Genomic DNA, 22,017 nt, shown 5'->3' on the forward strand with positions numbered 1-22,017 from the left:
AATTAAGTTCAATGTAGGAAGAGGACAGGGGAATGAGATGTCTGAGATTTCTTCCGTGGCAGTAAATCCAAACTTAAAAATCTAAATATTTGATTTAAAGAGCTATACATTACTGGGAAAACCCAAAAGTGATTAAGAAACAGTTGCCTTACTAAGTATAAACAGATGTTTGAAGAAGAAACTATAGGGTAGGTAAACTAGAGGTCAGCAATTGTTAATAAAGTCAGGAAGATAGAAATGTGAAGAATCCATCCTAAAGTTAAGACCATAACCAACAGTGTTACTGAAATTACATACTTCACTGGGTGAGACAACGTGCTTTACTTGAACAGCATAGAGTTCCTCAGGGGGAGGTAGAGATGAAGACAAATATGGTGGTAAAATAGGAGTCTCTGTTTCAGGCAAAAGCAAATCCTAAAACAGCACAAATAAATTCAAATTTCAGAATGACTATTACAGAAAGCCACTACATTATTAAAGTTCATTACAATGCCAGTTTACTTTCTTAACAAAAAGCTAGCTGAGACTATCACAAAACAATTTTGTTGTAGCAGGACCAAAATGTGGTAGGCAATCAAAAGATCTTTAGAATGCTTTTGTCTCCTGCCTAAAAAAAAAAAGATGTTAACTACCGCCCCCGCCCCCCCACCACAGGAATGTTTCTTTACATATTATTATAATATTTACACATACACATAACATTTTAGAAGAATGGTTAACAAACTGACACTGCTCAGTGGGACTGGGGTGTGTGAGGTGTAGAATGGGGGCAACTTCTTTCCTTTTCACATTTCTGTAGTACTGCATTCATTTTTAGAGTATGTATTTTATAATAAAAACTAAAATAATATATGAAATGCCAAAAGAAGATTTAAGTTAAAAATCATCAGAAAAGTGTGCTCTCCCTTAAGCTCTATAAAAGGATAAAGAATAATTAAAAGTTATATGATTCCAAAGAGGATCACGGCAGTCAGCAGTTGTTAAAAGCAAATATATATAAAAAATATAGGTGACTTTTATTAACTTATAAAAATCCTGAATATGGTACTCAGTATAAATAGTAAAATAATCACATTCAAATTTGTAGACTCACTTATTATGTAACAATTCCAAACTGGTGGCAAAACAAAACATACTTGAATCACTCAGCTGATTTCAGCAAAAAGTGACTATCCACTGTTAAAATTTTACTGATTTGTTACAAAACACTTTACAACAAGCATATGTTATTTTTATAATTATAGAAATTATTTTTGTAAGTTTTTTTATTTGGCTGGCTGGGTCTAGATGCAGCATGTGGGGGTCTAGGTTTCCTGACCAGGGATTGACCCAGCGCCCCTTGCATTTGGGAGTGCAGAGTCTTAGCCACTGGACCACCAGCGAAGTCCTTATAGGAATTAAATTCTAGTTATAAATCATAAAATTTTACTTATCAAAACACTTTCTGCACAGCAAAAAGCACAAGTGACAAAATAAAAATTTTTTAATTTTGTTTATCCTTTTATCCATTTTTATTTAAACTGGACTTCAGGATAAACTGGATTCACCAATATTTAAAACTTTGGCGCTTCAACAGATATCATCAAGAAAGTGAAAGGACAACCCACAGAATGAGAGAAATATCTGCAAATCATGTCTGATAAGGGACTTGTATCTTCATACCTATCCTAAGATGGCTAGGAAACAAGTCAAGATAACAAGTGTTGGTGAGGATATGGAGAAAATGGAACCCTTGTACAATACTAGTACTAAAGTAAATTATTGTAGTCATTTGGATAAGTTTCACAGTTTCTTAAAATGGTAAACATAGTCATATGACTCTGTAATTCTCATGACTTAGTAATTCCACTTCTAGGTCTATACTCAAGAGGAGTAAAAACCAACATTCACTTAAAAATTTGTACACAAATGTTCATAGTAGCTTTCTTTACTATCTGTAAAGGTAAAAACAATCCAAATGTCCATCAACTGATGAATGGATAAACAAAATGTGGTATATCCATATAAAGGGATATTATTCAACAATAAAAAGGACACATACAACATGATTCAACCTTGCAAACATTATGGTCAATGAAAGAAGCCAGTAAAAAAGGACTATGTACTATATAATTCACTTTCTATGAAACGTCCAGGACAGGCAAACCCACAGAGACAGTTTCCAGGAAACTGGGGGGTGGAGGGGGGTAGGAAGTGATTGCTGCTGGTGTGGGGCTTCTCTTTGAGATGAAATGTTGTGGAATTAGATAGCTATAATGATTACAAAACTCTGTGAATAGGTTAAAAAACCACTGACTTGTACACTTTAAAAAGTTAAATTTTATGGTATATAAATTATCTCAATAAAGCTGTTACAGAAGAAAATGCTTACTTCCTGATTTTGAATGAGATTCTTCGTATTGAAGTATCCAAATTTTCAAAATATTTAGACTGAAACTTACCTCAAACCTTATTTCCCATCTCTCTTCCTCATACTTTTTATTGTAATCTGTTGGATTCTGAAATAATATAGTATTATCAATGAAAACTTTACCTATATAATATTGTTTTAAGACACTTTCATATTTCATCCCACAAAAACTGTGTGCATGTTCTTGTTGGCATTCATTTTCACTTAACTATGGGAAAATTTAGTGTTTTGAGTAATTTAATATTGCAATAAGAAGAATCCTCAAATTATGCCAGAAGCATGTTAACAACTGTAATTAGTTTGTAAGAGTGGGAGCTCTTACCTTTCATTTTAAATGGCCACAGTGAAGAGTACATACATCTGGCAAAGACTAAATGATGAACAGATGAAACACTTACACAAACACACAGGGGCACACACGCACACAAACCATACACTTCTCTGCTCAACAGAAATAGCTGGCTGTGTGGATTATGTGTACAAAGTTATGTAATAGTTTTCCATTTGAGAGAAAAAAGTAATTTCCTTCACTGCACTGACCACCCACTGTCTGGTTGTGTACTACAGGTAAAATGAATATTTGAAAACCTAATAAGTGAATTGTAAGTCTAACAATATCTTGCTATATAAAATGTTCATGCTATTATTTATGGTGTGTACCCTATTTCGATAAAATATTTGTGGCAGCCTGCAATATGAAACCATATCTATAACAGGCCAATTTTTTTTAAAGATATTAAACACAGAGGCACCAGCCAACTGGAATGGGCTGTTTACTGAAGCTAAGCTTAAAATCTGGCTCTGAGTTCCTACAAGTAGGCAAAAGGAGGGAAATGTTATAATATCAAATATGAGGAAAAAACATTTTATCTTGGGAGTCAATTTCTGGCAGCGAATTTCATTATGATTTTATCATTCACATCTGCATTCAAACAATGCCAGAGAACATGAGCTGCTTATTAGGTTTGAAGATACAGAAATATTAAGTGAATTTTAGTGCAATTGAAAAGTTTTTTTTAGGACATTTATAAAGCTTTCTCAATAAAGAATTACAAATCCTCTAGGCTCTCTTAACAAATCAGACATGTAGGACTATATGGAAGACTTGAGGCATGAGACAAAATATGACAAATTTTCACCATATTTTCCTTTATAGTATACATTTTTACAGAAACATACTTTACTTACTTCCTTAAATATTTCCTCAGATTGTTCAAAAGTACAATATTTATGGTGTGCCAAAAAGTAAGAAAGTGACATTCCATCAAAATAGAGATGAATAGATAATTTCTCCCATGGATTTTCTGGTAGTTCCTATTTAAGTTCAATAAAGGAGATCATTACTATAAAAACAGTCTGAAGATTAAAACTTTATATTCAGGAAAAATGGAATTGGACTTCTGACAATCACAGTATTACTTGTTTGACTAGTGACTCATTCTGTAAAATTTCCTTCCTGGTATTTTGGCAGATAATGAAGCAATAATTCTACTACTTTGGTTGTTATAAAATACATTTACATGCCTATAACGTAGTTATCAGAAAATTTTATACATCATCTCTGCTGCTGCTGCTAAGTCACTTCAGTCATTTCCGACTCTGTGTGACCCCATAGACGGCAGCCCACCAGGCTCTGCTGTCCCTGGGATTCTCCAGGCAAGAACACTGGAGTGGGTTGCCATTTCCTTCTCCAATGCATGGAAGTGAAAAGTGAAAGTGAAGTCGCTCAGTCATGTCTGACTCTTCACGACCCCATGGACTGCAGCCCACCAGGCTCCTCCGTCCATGGGATTTTCCAGGCAAGAGTACCGGAGTGGGGTGCCATCGCATTTTCCTATACTTCGTCTCTAGATGATACTAATAATTTATAGTAAGTAGAAGAAGAATGAAAAAGTATGCTCAGGGGTAAAGCAATGAAATTTAGTTAAAAATCCCCAAACAGCAGGAATCAGAAGAAATTAACAAGTCCAGGAGTCCTATAATGGTTTTAAAACTCATGGGTCCATTTACAGATATCAGGTACCTAACATGCATCTGAGGATGAGCTGACCATCCCTCACTTGATACCAGCTTGGTCCAAACTCAGGTCTCTGCTGAGTTAGTGTACTGCCTCCCAGCAGATCGCCTGCTTATACCTCTCTCTCCTGTCCAGTTTCCACCATTCACAATGAAAACAGCACAACATGAGGTCAGATCACATCCACTGCAGCTCTCTGAGCTCTCTACTCCAGCTCCTTTCCAGTCTGCTCCCGCTCCCTGAAGGCTCCACGCATCTTTGGCCTAGAGCTCTCTGCACCGTTCTGCTATCCGCACGGCGTCTCTTCTCACCATTTAAAAGTTTTAATCAAGTTTTATCTTTTTAGGGATGTCTTTCCTGACCACTGTATTAAAATGTCATCCCTCCCCTGCCCACCCCTCCCTATATGTGTGTGTTTGTGTGTGTGTATATATTTTGTTTCCCATCACTAAAATGGAAGCTCAACGAAGACTGGACTCTGACTCTTGCTGCACCTGCAAGCCCAAAGACAGTGTCCAGCAGGTAAGAAGCACCCGGTCAGTGCCATCAGTTGTCAGGCAGAGTGGCACTTCTGGGGGAGGTCAGCTACAGTGGCAGGGATGCGGGCAGCACCAGCATGGTTTCTGAGAAATTGAGGGCCTTTGGTACACTCCATGCTGTTCTCCAAGGCTAAGCCAAGAAGCAAAGTAAGCCACCTGCATAAACTCAACAGTGCCATCTCTGAGACACCTCCATGACAGCCCACAGAGGCTGTGAACAACCGTACAGGCTTCTCCACCATCTTATTTGCGTCCGTTGCTCTTTTAAGATCTTTGTCAGCCTATCATCACACCTTTCGTAGAGAAATACTTCCTTACGGTTTTATATCTTCCTACTGGAATCCTCAAACAAGATCCCCGTTAATCTTCTCTTTACCTCACTGCTCAGGAACCTCCAACGGGCCTCCTGACTGATGTCTGCTTCTCGTACACGCTATTCCCACCACTGTTCCTCACAAAACTTCCACTGTTGTAGCAAACACATCTCCTCAAGACATGTCCATTTCTGTCCCTTTGCCTACCTGAACACTGCATTTCCCTGGTCAGGAGAACTTCACTGACTTTCCCATTCCTACATTCCTATTACACTTCACTGTTTTTACCAGTCACCAGTTCCCAGCAAGTTCTTTGTGGTGTAGTCTTCAGGTTTTTGTCCTGTGTCTCACTGTTTCACTAAGTAGACAAGGCCTTTGACGATGAGAATTACCTGCACCTAACATAGTGCTACACACACAGCACCATCCTGAAAACTATCATGTGTGTTATTATAAACAGCTCCATTTCCTCCCATGTCAAAGTAAGTTGTTAATAAGGGATCTTCCAAATTACTGACTTTCTTGCTTCTGGGAAGTTCTCAGGAACTTTCTCAAAATTAGTTTTATTTAAAAGGAGCCTAAGAACCAAAGTGGTAACTTCTTCTATATTAATGAGTAGTTTACAATCCCATAGGAACATAGTTATTCATTAAAAAAATCTCACAAATTATGTTACCTGTAACGCTTTATGACAGATAAACTAAATCAATGATATATACTTTAAATACAAATTACCATAATGTGAATTTCCACCTCTCTCTTTGAAAGCAGCTCCTGAAGGAGTTCTACTGCATCTGGTTGCCAGACATTCCCAACCTATTTGAGATTAATAAACTCAGGTTCTTTCACAAGATAAGAGCAGAAAGTAGATGAACCTACATAAAAGTAGCCATAAACAGATAACACTAGAGGAGGACAAAATATACAGGCAGTTTGTAGAGAGAATCATGGGTGTATAATAAAAAAAAAATCTTAAGAAACTAATAATTTGGAAGCAACCTAGATGTCCACTGGCAGACAAATGGATAAGAAAGGTGTGGTACATACATACAATGGAATATTACTCAGCCATTAAAAAGAATGCATTTGAATCAGTTCTAATGAGGTGGATGAAACTGGAGCCTATTACACAGAGTGAAGTAAGTCAGAAAGAAAAACACCAATACAGTATACTGACGCATATATATGAATTTACAAAAATGGTAACGATGACCCTATATGCAAGACAGCAGAAGAGACACAGATAAAGCACAGTCTTTTGGACTCTGTGGGAAGAAGGCAAGGGTGGCATGATTTGAAAGGTAGTGTTGAAATGTGTATACTATCATATGTGAAGTGGATCACTGGTCCAGGTTCGATGCATGAGACAGGGTGCTCAGGGCTGGTACACTGGGATGACCCTGGGGGATGGGATGGGGAGGGAGGTGGGAGGGGGTTTCTGGATGGGGAACACGGGCACCCATGGCTGATTCATGTCGATGTTTGGCAAAAACCACTACAATATTGTAAAGTAATTAGCCTCCAATTAAAATAATTAAAAAAGAAACTAACAATTGGTATCAGGCTCCTCAAATATTATTCTCTTAAAGCATTTTATGATTTAAAAATATAAACCTACATCCCCAAAAACAGCATGTTTAGTGATGGTGCTGGTTGCTCAGTCATGTCCAGCTCTTTGTGATCCCACGGACTGTAGTCCACCAGGCTCCTCTGTCCATGGGATTCTCCAGGCAAGAATACTGGAGTGGATTGCCATTTCCTTCTCCAGGGGATCTGCCCAACACAGGGATTGAAACTGGGTCTCCTGCGTTGCAGGAAGATGCTTTACTGTTTGAACTACAGGGAAGCCCTAAAAAAAAAAATCATAAAACTTAAAAAAAAAGACCAACATGTCAATGCAGTGTTTGTATAATGACTACAATGAGAGTGAAAGTGTTAGTTGCTCAGTTGTGTCCAACTCTTTGCGATCCCACAGACTGCAGCCCACCAGGCTCCTCAGTCCATGGAATTCTCCAGGCAAGAATACTGGAGCGGGTAACCATTCCCCTCCAGGGATGGAATCCAGGTCTCTCACATTGCAGGCAGATTCTTTACTTCTGAGCCAGCAGGGAAGTGACTGTTACCTTTTATGTTGAGGTTCACATAGGCAGAACAGGGGCTTTCTGCCAAAAGCCCATGAGAAGTCCCAGCTTAGTTCCAGTGCCCTGTGAGTGAACATCTGGAAGCAGATCCTTATCTGTCAGTTCTCTGGATCTGCATTTTTGGTGCACATCTTTGCTGCTGTGTCACCAGTGATGCTAAGCTAAAACCACTCAGCTAAGCTGCTCCCAATGCCTGAACCACAGAAACTGTATGAATTTTTTAAAAAGCTTATTGTTGATTCAGATCACTAAATTTTAAGCTTAATTTGTTATGGAGCAAGAGATAATATGCTATTCCTTTCTCTGCTCTAGCTTCCAATTTCTTGAAACAATAACTAAAAACCAATAATCTCAAATAAGATTCTCATCTATGAAGAAATTGTATCTCTTAAATTTATTCAATGTTTTTATACCCTTTAGTATAATCCTGTAGTTTTCTTCATAAACACCCTTTAGTTGTCTTAGTAAGCTTATTTCTAAATATTTTATTATTTACTGAAAGGGATTTCATTTAACATTCCAATTTCTAAAAATTATTATTAATAAAAAGGCAGTACTTAAAATTAACCACCCTACAAATCACTGTTTACTCACAGGTATGGTGTTATAGAGCTGACAAGGAATACAAAATTGCGGTGTATCAGGATACAGTAAAATAGGATAAAGATGACACTGTGGAATCTTCTCAGTGAATCCATGATCTAAATATTGTACCTAACATAGAAAAAAATAAAACTTGTAATTAAAATTTACTACTAAAAATCAGGGGACAGAAGGAACTCCTTCTGTTATTTATTAAAAAGAAAACATTCCAGAAAGAGAGATAAATCTACATTTTTTAAAATCTCCAGACAAAAAAGTAACATCATCATTTCCTCATCCCAGAGTGTTATCAAACCTGTCAAAAGGTTTTCTTACACATGAGCATTTTTTCTTGAGAATAACCAATTTTTTGGAGGATGTTTAAATCTTTTGTTTTTCCAAGTATTTTAGAAGTTCTGATTTCCACTTAATGAAAGAGTATTTCTCAAATTCTCAGTTTTCCTCAGACAGCTTCAGTTTGAGAAACTGCATGTATTGTTCCCTTCTTGGAGAATCACATGCATAACAAAGGTTCTGAGAAGTTCTATGAGAAAGAAACTTGTTTTTAAATCATCCAGTGATCCTCAAACTTTTTTGTAAAGTAACTTTCTAAAGACTTCATTTTTAAAAGAATTTTGGGTTTACAGCAAAATTTAGAGAAAAGGTACAGAGATTTCCCACATAGCCCCTCACCTCCCATCCCACCTCTCACACTCTAACACCCTGTACAACAATGGTAGTTTGTTATAATCATGAACCTATATGGATACATCATAATCAAGGTCCACCGAGGTTACATCAGGGTTCATTTAGTGGTATACACCTTATGGGACTGACACTGTGAAAACACAGGGTGTTTCATTGCTCTAAAAATCCTCTATGCTCCACCTATTCAGTCCTTGTTGTTCAGCTGCTAAGCCGAGTCCAACTGTTTGCGATCCCATGAACTTTGGCACGCCAGGATTCCCTGTCCTTCACTATCTCCCTGAGTTTGCTCAAACTCATGTCCACAGAGTCAGTGATACCCTCCAACCATCTCATCCTTTGTTGCCACCTTATCTCTTGCCCTCAGTCGTTCCCAGCATCAGTCTTTTCCAATGAGTCAGCTCGTTGCATCAGTGGCCAAAGTACTGGAGCTTCAGCTTCAGCATCAGTCTTTTCCAATGAATATTCAGGACTGATTTCCTTTAAGACTGACTGGTTTGATCTCCTTGCTGTCCAAGGGATTCTCAAGAGTCTTCGCCAGCACCATAGTTTGAAAGCATCAATTCTTCGGTACTCAGCATTCTTTATGGTCCAACTCTCACATCTGTACATGAGTACTGTAAAAACCACAGCTTTGACTATATTACCAACTAAGTGATGTCTCTTTTTAATAGGCTGTCTAGGTTTGTTATAGCTTTTCTTCCAAGAAGCAAGCGTCTTTCAATTTCATGGCTGCACTCACCATTCCCAGTGATTTTGGAGCCCAAGAAAATGAAATCTGTTACTGTTTCCACTTTTTCCTCATCTATGTGCTATGAAGTGATGGCACCAGATGCCGTGATCTTAGTTTTTTGAATGCTGAGTTTTAGGCCAGCTTTTTCACCCTCCTCTTTTACCCTCAATCAAGAGGTTCTTTAGCAATGGTATCATCTGTATATCTGAGGCTATAGATATTTCTTCTGGCAATCTTGATTCCAGCTTGTGATTCATCCAGTCTGGCATTTTGCATGATGTACTCTACACGTAAGTAAAGTTAGAAAGGTGACAAAATACAGCCTTGTTGTACTCCTTTCCCAATTTTGAACCAGTCTGTTGTTCCATGTCTGGTTCTAAGAGTTGCTTCTTGACCCGCATAGAGTTTCTCAGGAGACAGGTAAGGTGGTCTGGTATTCCCACCTCTTTATGAGTTTTCCAGTTTGTCGCGATCCACACAGTCAAATTGGCTTCCCTGTGGCCCAGCTTGTAAAGAACGTGCCTGCATTGCAGGAGACCTGAGTTCCATCCCTGGGTTGGGAAGATCCCCTGGAGAAGAGAATGGCTACCCACTCCAGTATTCTGGCCTGGAGAATTCCATGGACTCTATAGTCCATGGAGTCACAAAGAGCTGGACACGACTGAGTGACTTTCATACAGTCAAAGGCTTTAGTATAGTCAATGAAGCAGATGTTTTTCTGGAATTCCCTTACTTTATCCATGATCCAATGAATGTTGGCAATTTGATCTCTGGTTTCTCTGCCTTTTCTAAACCTAGCTTGCACATCTGAAAGTTCTTGGTTCACATACTACTGAAGCCTAGTTTGAAGGATTTTCAGCATAACCTTGCTAGCATGTGAAATAAGCATAGCAGTACAGTAGTCTGACCATTCTTTGGCACTGCCCTTCTTTGGGAATGGAATGAAAACTGACCTTTACCAGTCCTGTGGCCACTGATGAGTTTTCCAAATTTGCTGACATATTGAGTGCAACACTTTAACAGCAGCATCTTTTAGGATTTGAAATAGCTCAGCTGGAATTCCATCACTTCTGTTAGTTTTGCTTGTAGTAATACTTCCTAAGGCCCACTTGGCTTCACACTTCAGGATGTCTGGCTCTAGGTGAGCAACCACACCGTCACACTGATAATGTCACACACTGATAATGACAGTTATCCAGGTCATTAATACCATTTTTATACAGTTCTTCTGTGTATTCCTGCCACCTCTTCTTAATCTCTTATGCTTCTGTTAGGTCTTCTTTACCGTGTCCATCCTTGCATGGTATCTTTAATTTTCTTGAAGCGATTTCTAGTCTTTCTCATTTTATTGTTTTCCTCTATTTCTTTGCACTGTTCACTTAAGAAGTCTTTCTCTCTCTCTCCTGGCTGATCTTTGGAACTCTGCATTCAGTTGGGTATATCTTTCCCTTTATCCTTTGCCTTTCACTTCTCTTAGCTATTTGTAAGACCTCTTGCATTTTTTTTCTCTTTGGGATGGTTTTGTTCACTGTCTCCTATACAATGTTAGAAACCTCCATTCATAGTTCTTCAGGCACTCTGTCTACCATATCTAATCCCTTAAATCTATTCACCTTCACTGTGTAATCATAAGGGATTTGATTTAGGTCATACCTGAATGGCCTAGTGGTTATCCCTCCTTTCTTGAATTTAAACCTGAATTTTGCAATAAGGAGTTCATGATCTGAGCCACAGTCAACTCCAGGTCCTGTTTTTGCTGACTGTATAGAGCTTCTCCATCTTTGGCTGCAAAGAATAAAATCAATCTGATTTCAGTATTGACCATCTGGTGATGTGCATGTGCTCCTGTATCGTTGGAAAAGGGTGTTTGCTATGACCAGCCTGTACTGACAAAACACGCTAAGAGTTTTGACAAAACTCTTGGCCTTTGCCCTGCTTTATTGTTCTCCAAAGCCAAACCTGCGTATTACTTCAGGTATCTCTTTACTTCCTACTTTTGCATTCCAATCCCCTATAATGGAAAGGACATCTTTTTTTGGTGTTAGTTCTAGAAGGTCTTGTAGCTCTTCATACAAGTTCAACTTTAGCTTCTTTGGCATCAGTGGTTGGGGTGTAGACTTGGATTACTGTGATTTCAAATGGTTTGCCTTAGAAATAAAATCAAGATCATTCTGTCACTTTCGAGACTGCACCCAAGTACTGCATTTCAGATTCTTTTGTTGACTATGAGGGCTATTCCATTTCTTCTAAGGGATTCTTGCCCACAGTTGTGGATATAATGGTCATCTGAATTAAATTTGCTCATTCTCATCCATTTTAGTTCACAGATTCCTAAGATGTTGGTCTTCACTCTTGCCATTTCCTGCTTGACCACATCCAATTAACCTTGACTCACTGAACTGAACTGAACTGAACTGAACATGGACTTAACATTCCAGGTTCCTGTGCAATATTGTTCTCTACAGCATCAGACTTTCACCACCAGACACATTCACAATTGAGTATCAAAATATTGCAGGGTACATAATTCTAAGCTGATTTTTTTCCCTCCCTCTCAAGATTTTAAATGTTTAAAATTTTTTAATGTTTCAATCCACTGTCATGTCATAGTTTCTGAGGAGAAGCTGGACATAATTTTTACTTTTGTTTTTCTATAGGCGAAGTTATTTTTTCCTCTGATTTCCTTCAGGGTTTTTCTCTAATTTTGACTTTCTGTCATTTGAAGTGACAGACCTTTTGTTGTGCATTTATTCTGCTTGGCGTTATCTGAACTCCAGGATATGTGGTTTGGTGTCTAGACATACATTTGGGGAAATTTTCAGTCATAAGTTTTCAAGTATTATTTTCTCTCTTCACTTTCTGGTATTTCCATTAATCTGCATGTTACATGCATGCAATTGTCCCACAGTTCTTAGGTATTTGGTTCTTTTTTTTTTTCAGTTTTTGTTCTACTTTTTAGAGGTAGTATTTCTAGCTCTCTATTTACACTACCTATCTGTTCTTGTATGTTGTCTACTTACTCCTTAGCATCTTAAACATGCCTGTTTTTTTTTTTTTTAAGTTCCTGTTCTGATAACTAACATCCCTGGTTCTGATACTTTCCTTGTCTCTCCAAATTGTGTTATTCTGCCTTTTAGTATGCCTAATATTTTAAAATTTAGACATGACCTATAACATTAGTTTCAGGTATACAATGTAATGATTTGACATTTGCATATGTTGAAAATGATAATAGCAGTAAGTCTAGTTAACATCCATCACCACACACAGTTACAAAACATTTTTATTCTTGTGTTAAGAACTTTTAAGATCTACTCTTTTAGCAATTCTCACATGTACATGATTATTAGTTATAGTCACCATGCTATACACCTCCATGAATTACTTTATAGTTAGAAGTTTGTACTTTTTAACCCCCTTCACTCATTTTGCCCATCCTGTCACTGACAGCCACCAATCTATTCTCCATATCCATGAGCTCAATTTTTGTCATCTTTTAGATTCCACATAAAAGTGAGATTCTTAAGTATTTGTCTTTCCCTGTCTTATTTCACTTAGCATAATGCCTTTAAGGTCCATCCATTTTGCCACAAATCACAAAATTTTCTTCTTTTTTATGACTAACATTCCATTCTATATATACACATCGATCTCTTCATCCATTCATCCATCAATGGACACTTTGGTTGCTTCCATAGCCTGGCTATCGTAAGTAATGCTGTAATAAACACAGGAGAGCATACTATATTTTCACATTAATATTCCTGTTTTCTTTGGATAGAGTTGGATCATATAGTAGTTCCAGAGGTGTCTCAGGAGGCTCAGTGGTCAAGAATTCACCTGCAGTACAGGAAACCCAGGTTCAATCCCTAGGTTGGGAAGATCCACTAGTAAAGGAAATGGCAACTCACTTCAATATTCTTACCTGGAAAAATCCCATGGACAGAGGAACCTGGTGGGCTACTGCTACTGATCATGGGGTCACAAAAGAGTTGGACACAACTCAGTGACTAAACAACAACATAGTAGATCTTTTCTTAATTTTTAGAGAGTCTTCCATACTGTTTTCCACAGTGGTTGCTATCAATTCACTAAAACCAGGTTGTTTTCATTTTTATTGGGGTATAGATTTACAATGTTGTAATATTTTCCATTTTTTTAAATGTTAAGTCCTATGAGTTGTTTATATACATTAGCTATTAATTCCTTATCAGTCAGATCATTTGCAAGTATTTTCTTCCATTCAGTACACTGTCTTTTTCTTTTGTCAATGGTTCCTTCACTGTGCAAAAGTTTTTAAGTTTCATTAGGTTCCATTTGTTTATTTTTGCTTTTAGTACCTTTGTTTTAGGTGACAGATCCAAAAAAATATTGCTACAATTTACACCATAGTGTTTGGCCTAGGTTCTCCCCTAGGAGTTCTATAGTATCCAGTCTTACTCTTAGGTCTATAAACCACGTTGAGTTTATTTTTGTATATGATGTTAGGGAATGTTCTAATTTCATTCTTTTACAGTTTGGTTCTCCCAGCACCATTTATTGAAGAGACTGTCTTTTCTCCATTGTATATTTTTGCCTCCTTTGTCATGGATTGACCATTAAGTGGTTTTATTTCTGGACTTGAGTTTTATGAGTTCTTTATATATTTTGGATATCAACCCTTTAGGGAGAGGGTGGGATGATTTGGGAGAATGGCACTGAAACATGTATAATATCATATATGAAACAAGTCGCCAGTCCAAGTTCGATGCATGATACTGGATGCTTGGGGCTGGTGCACTGGGACGACCCAGAGGGATGGTGCAGGGAGGGAGGAGGGAGGAGGGTTAACCAATACAATATTGTAAAGTTAAAAAATACAATAAAATAAATTTATTATTACAAAAAAAACATAAAAAATATTTTATTCTATACAGTAGGTTGCCTTTTCATTTTGTTGATGGTTTCCTTTGCTGTTCAGAAAGTTTTTAGTCTGATGCCCACCTTGCTAATTTTTTTGTTGCCTTTACTTTTGATGTCTTCAAAAAATTATCACCAAGACCTTAAGGAACTTATTGCCTATGTTTTCTTTTAGGAGTTTTATTGGCTTCAGGTCTTATGTTCAAGTCTTTATAATCTATTTTGAGTTAATTTTTGTGTATTGTTTAAGATAATGGTCAAGTTTAATTCTTTTGCATGTCGCCGTTCAGTTTTTCCAATACCATTTATTGAAGAGACTGTCCTATCCCCAATGTGTATTCTTGGCTTTATCATAAATTAATTGTCCATATGTGGTTTAATTTTTAGGCTGTCTATTCTATTCCACTGATCTATACATCTGTTTTTATGCCAATAACATGCTGTTCAGTATTTTTTCCTGATGGCTGGACATGTTCTGTGTAAAAGGCCTTCAGTAACATGGCAGGAAGGTGCGGGAGAAGGGGAACTGTTCTATAGTCTTACGATTAGGTCTTAAGTCTTTCACTGAGCATATGATGTCAAACTATGAACTTTACAAGTGTTTCTCAGTCTTCTGTTCTCCCCTCCTTAAGTAGGAGATGATGGACATAGTGGGCTGGAGTTGGGTCTTCCTGTGTGGAAGTCTAGAGTTAACTAGAATTGGGTAATTTCCTTTCCCCCATGTCCACTTGCCTCTGATAATAGCCCCTGATGAACTACTTTCTCCTGAGTGCAGGCCTTATTAAGGAGAACAGAATGCTCTGGCATATTTCAAAGTGTACTCCATCTCTGATCGCTCGAAGAGGTTTTTCAGTTTGTTCAGCTTTTTAGTTGTTGATAGGATGGTGTGGCAACTTCAAAACTCCTTAAATGTGGAACCAGAAATGAGAAGTCCTCAACAACCCATTTTTTAAATGCTTTCATTTTCACACTTCAATTTCTAAATTGTTTCAAGAATAAGGGATGTCAATAAGTTATTTCTGTTACCCCAACATACTGAAATTAATGTATCACTGTTTAATTGGGCTCAAGAAAGCCCAAGGTAATTAGCATTAAAAAAAAACTGAAATAGTAACTGATCTCCCCTTCTTCCTGGATGAGTGAGCAGATGATGAAACAGTGACAGCAACATCCTTGAACATATCCAAATGGGCAGTGTCTGTCTACTGCTTCTGTTTGAAATGATGCTGTGTTTTGGTTGTGGCCCAAAGCTTTGAAGTGGTACTTGCCATCTCCTTTCTTCCATGACACTCTTAACCATTCAGATATGATGGAGCTGGTTACTACTTGAGTTGAGTCCTGCTTGCCTCTCCTCAGTCATCTTTGTATGAATCCAATGGTTGTGTTTTATCTTTTTAATCAATTTTTAGCTGATGTTCATGAAGAGCAGTGAGTACCTAGAACTATGCCACTAAAGAAAGGAAATCCTATCTAAGAAGGTGTATTTCTGTACGAGAGCTGTGTCATAACCATCATTTGGGCCCTCTGCTAGAAAAGCAGAATCAAGTCTCAAATAATGCCTTTTAAATTATATCCTCTAGTATCACAGATGTAGGACAGTACTGTATCAAACCTCTGGGAATGTAAAATATCTTGTAGCTGCTTTATGATATGTAGTAGTGACTATGCTTTATCAGATCTGTTTTTAATGATGTTATTCTCGAATGTTTTCTTTCCAGATGATGACTGAGAAACATAATTTTAAAAAATGGTGCCAGGTACCACAACAGTAACAGAACTTTGTTGTTTTCTGAGGTTTTGTTTTTTTACCTTTTTTTTTTAATGGAGTGTGCTAGATGTCTCTATAATTTTGTTCAGATGATTGCAGAACTTTGAAAAGCTGTTGCTGTTATTGATGCATAACATACTGCTATTGGTCTTTTTATATAAATAAATAAATATAATTTGAATTTTTGGAGACTTTGGCTGTGCTGTCAACTTTGGAAAAAGTATCCCAGTTGTACTGTGTTGGGTTGGCATTGTACAGAAATTAATAGCCATATTGGTCTAGAAACATTAAATATAATTTTTTCCATTTGTACATGGGTAATGCACTATATTAAATATATAAGGTCTTATCTACATGGGTTTGATTACAGAAGGTAATAAAGTATTCTCTAAATAAAAAAAATATAAAAACTGAAACAGAACTGAGTAAAAAAATATCTGAGTACATTATAGGTAATTAGGCTAAGTGCATGGGTATGTTGTAATGTTTATTTTTTAATGTGGATCAGAGAATAACCTTAAAAGATTACAGTATCAAAATATTTTAAAATAAATTTTAAAAAGATATTAGAAAGTATGAGAAAAATACAGTTCACCACTATCTTGTTTATTTGGATTCCATATATGTAAAATTCATGATAACAATGAATTTTTGTTATCAATGTAACAATGATAACAATTAAAACTGAATTTCAAGTTACTTTTATATTAAAGAAAAAGGGTTATCTGAACAATTCAAATGTATGTGAAAAATGGACTTATCTGCTTATAAACACATGCATCTGTAAGTATCCATGCATCAACACCTAAATACTAACCCAAAATTTGAAACCATTTAAATTCTATTAAAAACATGTAAAGTTTGTATTCCAGCATATAAAGCACAAGACTTAGATCAGAAATTTAGGAATCAGAGACTTAGATATGAATTCCAGCACCACCACTCACTGACAGGTTGACTTCGGGAACATCACTGAACATAAAAATAAATTATGTTACTGGTAAAATGGGAATAATAATCTACATCTATGATAGTTAGAAGTAAACAATAAAATATAAACCAACACAGACATGTGAAAAAAAGCTTAGAAACCTAAAGTGCTATGTACTATCAGGTATCATCATCAAATAGATAATAATCTCCTGTACAAGTATTAACAAAAGACTTTACTTCTTAATTTTTCCACCCCTCCTAAAACCAAAATCTTTACAGGCCAAATGTCTCTTGATTTCATTGCTATACTTGGTAAGTACAACGTAAGTAGAGGCATTTTCATCTAGATTTTTACATACACTTTTTTTTCAAAGTACAATTGACTCTTGGACAACACAGGTTTGGAACAAGACAACTATGAAGGTCCATTTACACATGGATTTTTTCCAATAAAAACCTACTACAGTGCTATCAATATACGATCAACAGCTGGTTAAATCTGTGACACAGAATTGTGGATATGGGAGAATGGAATAAATTACACTCAAATTGACTACACAAAATGTTGGAGCCCCCATCCTCAGTGTGTTTAAGGGTCACCTGTATGCAGCTCTTTCTGAAGATTCTGGATGAAACTCAAGTACTATTCTTAGTAGTTTGGAAAGGTAAATTAACCCTTAATATTAAAGGGTAAATTAGGAGTCCCATAAACAAATTTGCTAAGGAGATATACAAAATACTGGAAAACAAGTTGTTTGACTTAATACCATGTACACAAATAAGGCTGACAATTATAAATAATTAAATTTTAATGACCATTAAAATATTAGTGGCAAAATTCTTATCAGGAAATTTTTTTTATTATTCAGGTTAATAAATATACTTGAAAATAAAAAAAAGAAATCCTCATTACAAGTAAATATATAATGTATTTAACTGATTCGCCTACACGAATGAACTCAATAAAAGATGTTTTAATCACAATTTCATGTCTTTCCACTTAAAAGACCATTTAATATTATAGCATTTAGCCTTCAAATAGTCACAAAAGAATTTCAGACTCACCCTGATAGTGCTGCCGATGACTTCCATTACCTTGCCTCGATACCACATCGTATCTGATCCCCTTACTGCACAAGCTTCTCCCTTCTTCCAGAAATAAGGTTCCAAAAGACCAAGGCACTTTAAATTACTCTGAATTTCATCCATCATTTTTATTAGTTCAAATTCTGAAGAAATTATTAAAAATAGAAAGCATTTAGGAAAAATTCCCTACCATTCTCAAATGAAGTCATCATCAAAATTCAGTTACTTTACCACATATGTGTATATTAGTCCCTCAGTTGTGTCCGACTCATTATGATCCCATGGACTATAGCCTGCCAGGCTCCTCCATCCATGGGATTCTCCTGGCCAGAATACTGGAGTGGGTTGCCAAGTTCCTTCTCCAGGGGATCTCTCGGACCCAGGGATCAAACCTGGGTCTTCCACATTGCAGGCAGATTCTTTACCATCTGAGCCACCAGGGAAGTCCCACTTTACCACTTAGATAAAAGGAATTAAAATCAGTCCCCACATAATAGAACTTTAATACAAATCTAACTCAGTCAGTAACTTCTCTATGTTTCAAAACATACTACTGACTGCTACTGCTGCTGCTAAGTCACTTCAGTCGTGTCCAACTCTGTGAGAACCCCAAAGATGGCAGCCCACCAGGCTCCCCCATCCCCAGGATTCTCCAGGCAAGAACATTGGAGTGGGTTGCCATTTCCTTCTCCAATGCATGAAAGTGAAAAGTGAAAGTGAAGTCGCTCGGTCGCATCTGACTCCTAGCGACCCCATGGACTGCAGCATACCAGGCTCCTCCATCCACGGAGTTTTCCAGGCAAGAGTACTGGAGTGGGGTGCCATTGCCTTCTCCATACTACTGACTAACAACATGTAAATTATTATTCTGATCTCTGGTTATAAGTGCAAGCATTATTTTGGAAGTGCAAAAATCCATAAAACTCTTAAACATATACCAGATAGCTCTAATATACAACAACTAGTGCTTTAAGTTAACATCATTTTGACAGCACACCTAAGTGAAACAGAACACAAGTTATATGTTATTTGATGCCTAGATACAGCGTAATACTGCAGATATAAAATTAAAATTCTATTACTGCTACTTCCAATTAACTGGCTCATTATTTCCACAATAAATATATATCCCCATAACTTATACCAGAAAGGATAAGCTCTGGTGTCAGTTCCTGTAACGGTTCAACCACTTTAGCTGTGAGTTCTTAAACATAAGCCTCAGTCTAGGGGAGGGGCTTCCCTGGTGGTCCAGCAGTTAAGACTCTGCCCTTCCAATGTAGGGGGCATGGGTTCAATCCTTGGCTGGGGAATTAAGATCCCCCATACAATCCAGGGTGGCTAAAAAAAAAAAAAAAAAAACCCAACTCTCAGTCTGTTCTTCTATAAACTAGGTGTAATAGTGCTAACCCACACTATCAGTATCAGGGGATTGGATGGAAGGCATCTGGCAACCAGTTCTACCTATGATTATTTGTACACATCAAGAAAGTTTCTGGGTTAAGTACTATTGCTAGAAGTCTGAAACACTACTCACTTTTAGAATTGCCAATTACACAGATTTAGTCTGGTTCTCAAATTAAAAAACAATATTCAGGACTTTAACAAATGAGACAAAAAATTTCAACAAATTCATAGCCCCCATACCTCTCTCCATAGGTGGACTTACTATGAAGCTAACAGAGTTTAAGTCCTGTGAAAGCTAAAGTTGCTGTGAGTTACTGAGTGTTCTGGACACAATCAGGTTGTAGAAAGAAGTGTGAGCACATAAGTCTAAAGAGGTTTCAGGGACCACCTGAATCTCAAATGGCCCTGAATCTCCAGTCATTGACTGTGATTTCTTTTCTCATCCTAAATGAATTTGAACTTTCGTATTCTTTTTTCTTAGCCTACAATTTTGTTTAAGGGAACCACCTCCATGCTCATCTTAGGCCCAACGTTTATCCATACCCAATGTCTCATTAAATGATTTTCATGTGCTGGGCATTGTGTAAAGCACTTTTTGTGCATTACTGCATTTAATCCTCACAATAACTCAGTGAATGAAAATAAGGTTCAGAAAGGTTAAATATCTGCCCAAGGTATTTCAATCCATGTGGATCTTACTAGAGAATTCCCTAGTGGTAAAAGCAACTACTTTTACAGAAGAATCCTATATAAAGTGAAAGTTCTTACCTGATAATTTAGGTACCACAAATATAGTTCCATCATCACCAATGCAGCTGACTACTGCCTCAAATACTTTCTGGTTAGGAATAGCTGGTGGTTTATAGCATCCAGTGGTTCTTGGCTCTAGAATTTTCTCCCTAAATTCAGTCACCTTGGGTTCACTGATACCAACAGCAGCTTTCTTGTCAGGGTCAGAGTTAATCTTAATACATTTAGTAACCACTGATTCTCCTTGTTCCTGGGGGATTTCCAGAGACTTCTGGGATAATGAATGGCTGTTATCTAATTTATTAATTCTGTAACATGCAAAAAATAATAATATATCCAACCATGAGCAAATAAAAATATTCTGGGAAAACAATATAAAAAGAATCATTCAAATATACTTGAAATGTAAAGAAAACATTTTGCTCTAGTTTAGGATATCCTAGTATAATTTGCTACATAAAAATGAGCATAGTTTAAGTTGTAATGAGAATTACTTTAAATTATGAATGAGCTTGTTGAGAATAAAGCAATTGAATTTCACTTAAATGCATTAAATTACCATCTGACATTTACATGCTATTCTCTCTTAAAATCTTCTATTAAGTATATCTCAAATACCACAATTAATTAGTTGTTACTGGGAAATACAACAGCTTCAAGTTGATTTTAATTTAGCCCAAAGACAGATCAATACATGTGGCAAGTTAACAACATTCGTAAAACAATATTAAGATAATAAGTCCCTTAAAAACAGTTTTCTCATATTATTCAGATATTAAGTATTAGTGGTAACATGCTATATTCACTGATAATTGTTTTACTTCCTGTTATTCTCTTCCAATTAAAAAAGCCTATAAAAATATCCTAGAAGGAAATAGACATTGTTTATGTTAGAAAAATTATAGATTTTTGTTTTTTCCATTTTCCTGTACTTTCTTCTAAAAGGAAATGAGCACTGATAAAACAGTTACATAATTTCTCAACAAACATCCCCAGCCTTGAGATAGTAGTTTTACTGCTGAAAAGTAGAAAAGAACGTTAAATTAGTGGCAGATACTGTTGGTAATATTAACTTGCCCAGCACTTTTCACTTTATCATTTCCTGCAGCAAGGAACTGTGTTAGCCTGTAGTCAGTGAACACAAGACTAGCTGCAGAGCCTGGCTGCTTGCCAGTCAGCATCTACTACATTGGCCAAATACCTTGGGTTCTGTACTATTTCTGATCTCTCATTCTCTTTTCATTTCATTAAGATTGGGGTCCTGATCCAAGTAGGGTAAGAGATAATAATCTAAGATGAAAAAAGAGATCTGGCCACGAATGGCAGATGGTTGCTACCTAGAACATGTATTTACAACTCTGATCTACTTCTACCTCTAAAAGGAAAGAGATAAAAAGAGGAAATTAGGGCTACTACAGTTAATAGCCTGATCCTTCTCCCCTGGGACCAAGGTATTTAAATCCAAAACTTAGTACCTGAAAGGATCTTTACGTGTAAATATTGTTCAATTACTTTTGTTTTGCTACCCAATTCTACTCATTTTCTACCTATTTCACACAAATATATTTGATATACACTTACCAGAATTTCTAACATAAAGTTTAAACATTTCTGTCTAAGCAAATGAGGCCAAAGAGCACAGATTTGGTACCCACTGTGTAATTCTCTTTTCCTTTGGTTTAAAGTGTAAACGCCAGAGCAAAGGGGAAAGTATAAAAGCAAAAATGTCAGTAGGG

General features: G+C 36.7%; 1 protein-coding gene across 3 annotated transcripts in view; it reads right to left on the reverse strand.

The window, feature by feature from the left end:
• RNF17 (ring finger protein 17) overlaps window positions 1–22,017 on the reverse strand; it is a 110,706-nt gene that overhangs the window by 9,722 nt on the left and 78,967 nt on the right. For all 3 annotated transcript variants that reach the window (XM_002691869.6, XM_059892247.1, XM_059892248.1), the window contains 7 exons: window positions 20,300–20,589; window positions 18,107–18,270; window positions 8,016–8,135; window positions 6,016–6,096; window positions 3,599–3,724; window positions 2,442–2,498; window positions 298–414 (listed from right to left, as the gene is read on the reverse strand). In XM_002691869.6, the coding sequence (XP_002691915.3) occupies window positions 298–414; window positions 2,442–2,498; window positions 3,599–3,724; window positions 6,016–6,096; window positions 8,016–8,135; window positions 18,107–18,270; window positions 20,300–20,589 (955 nt within the window). The remainder of the gene's footprint in view (window positions 1–297; window positions 415–2,441; window positions 2,499–3,598; window positions 3,725–6,015; window positions 6,097–8,015; window positions 8,136–18,106; window positions 18,271–20,299; window positions 20,590–22,017) is intronic.

Source organism: Bos taurus, chromosome 12, assembly GCF_002263795.3.
Source record: "Bos taurus isolate L1 Dominette 01449 registration number 42190680 breed Hereford chromosome 12, ARS-UCD2.0, whole genome shotgun sequence".
NCBI classification, from domain to species: Eukaryota; Metazoa; Chordata; class Mammalia; order Artiodactyla; family Bovidae; genus Bos; species Bos taurus.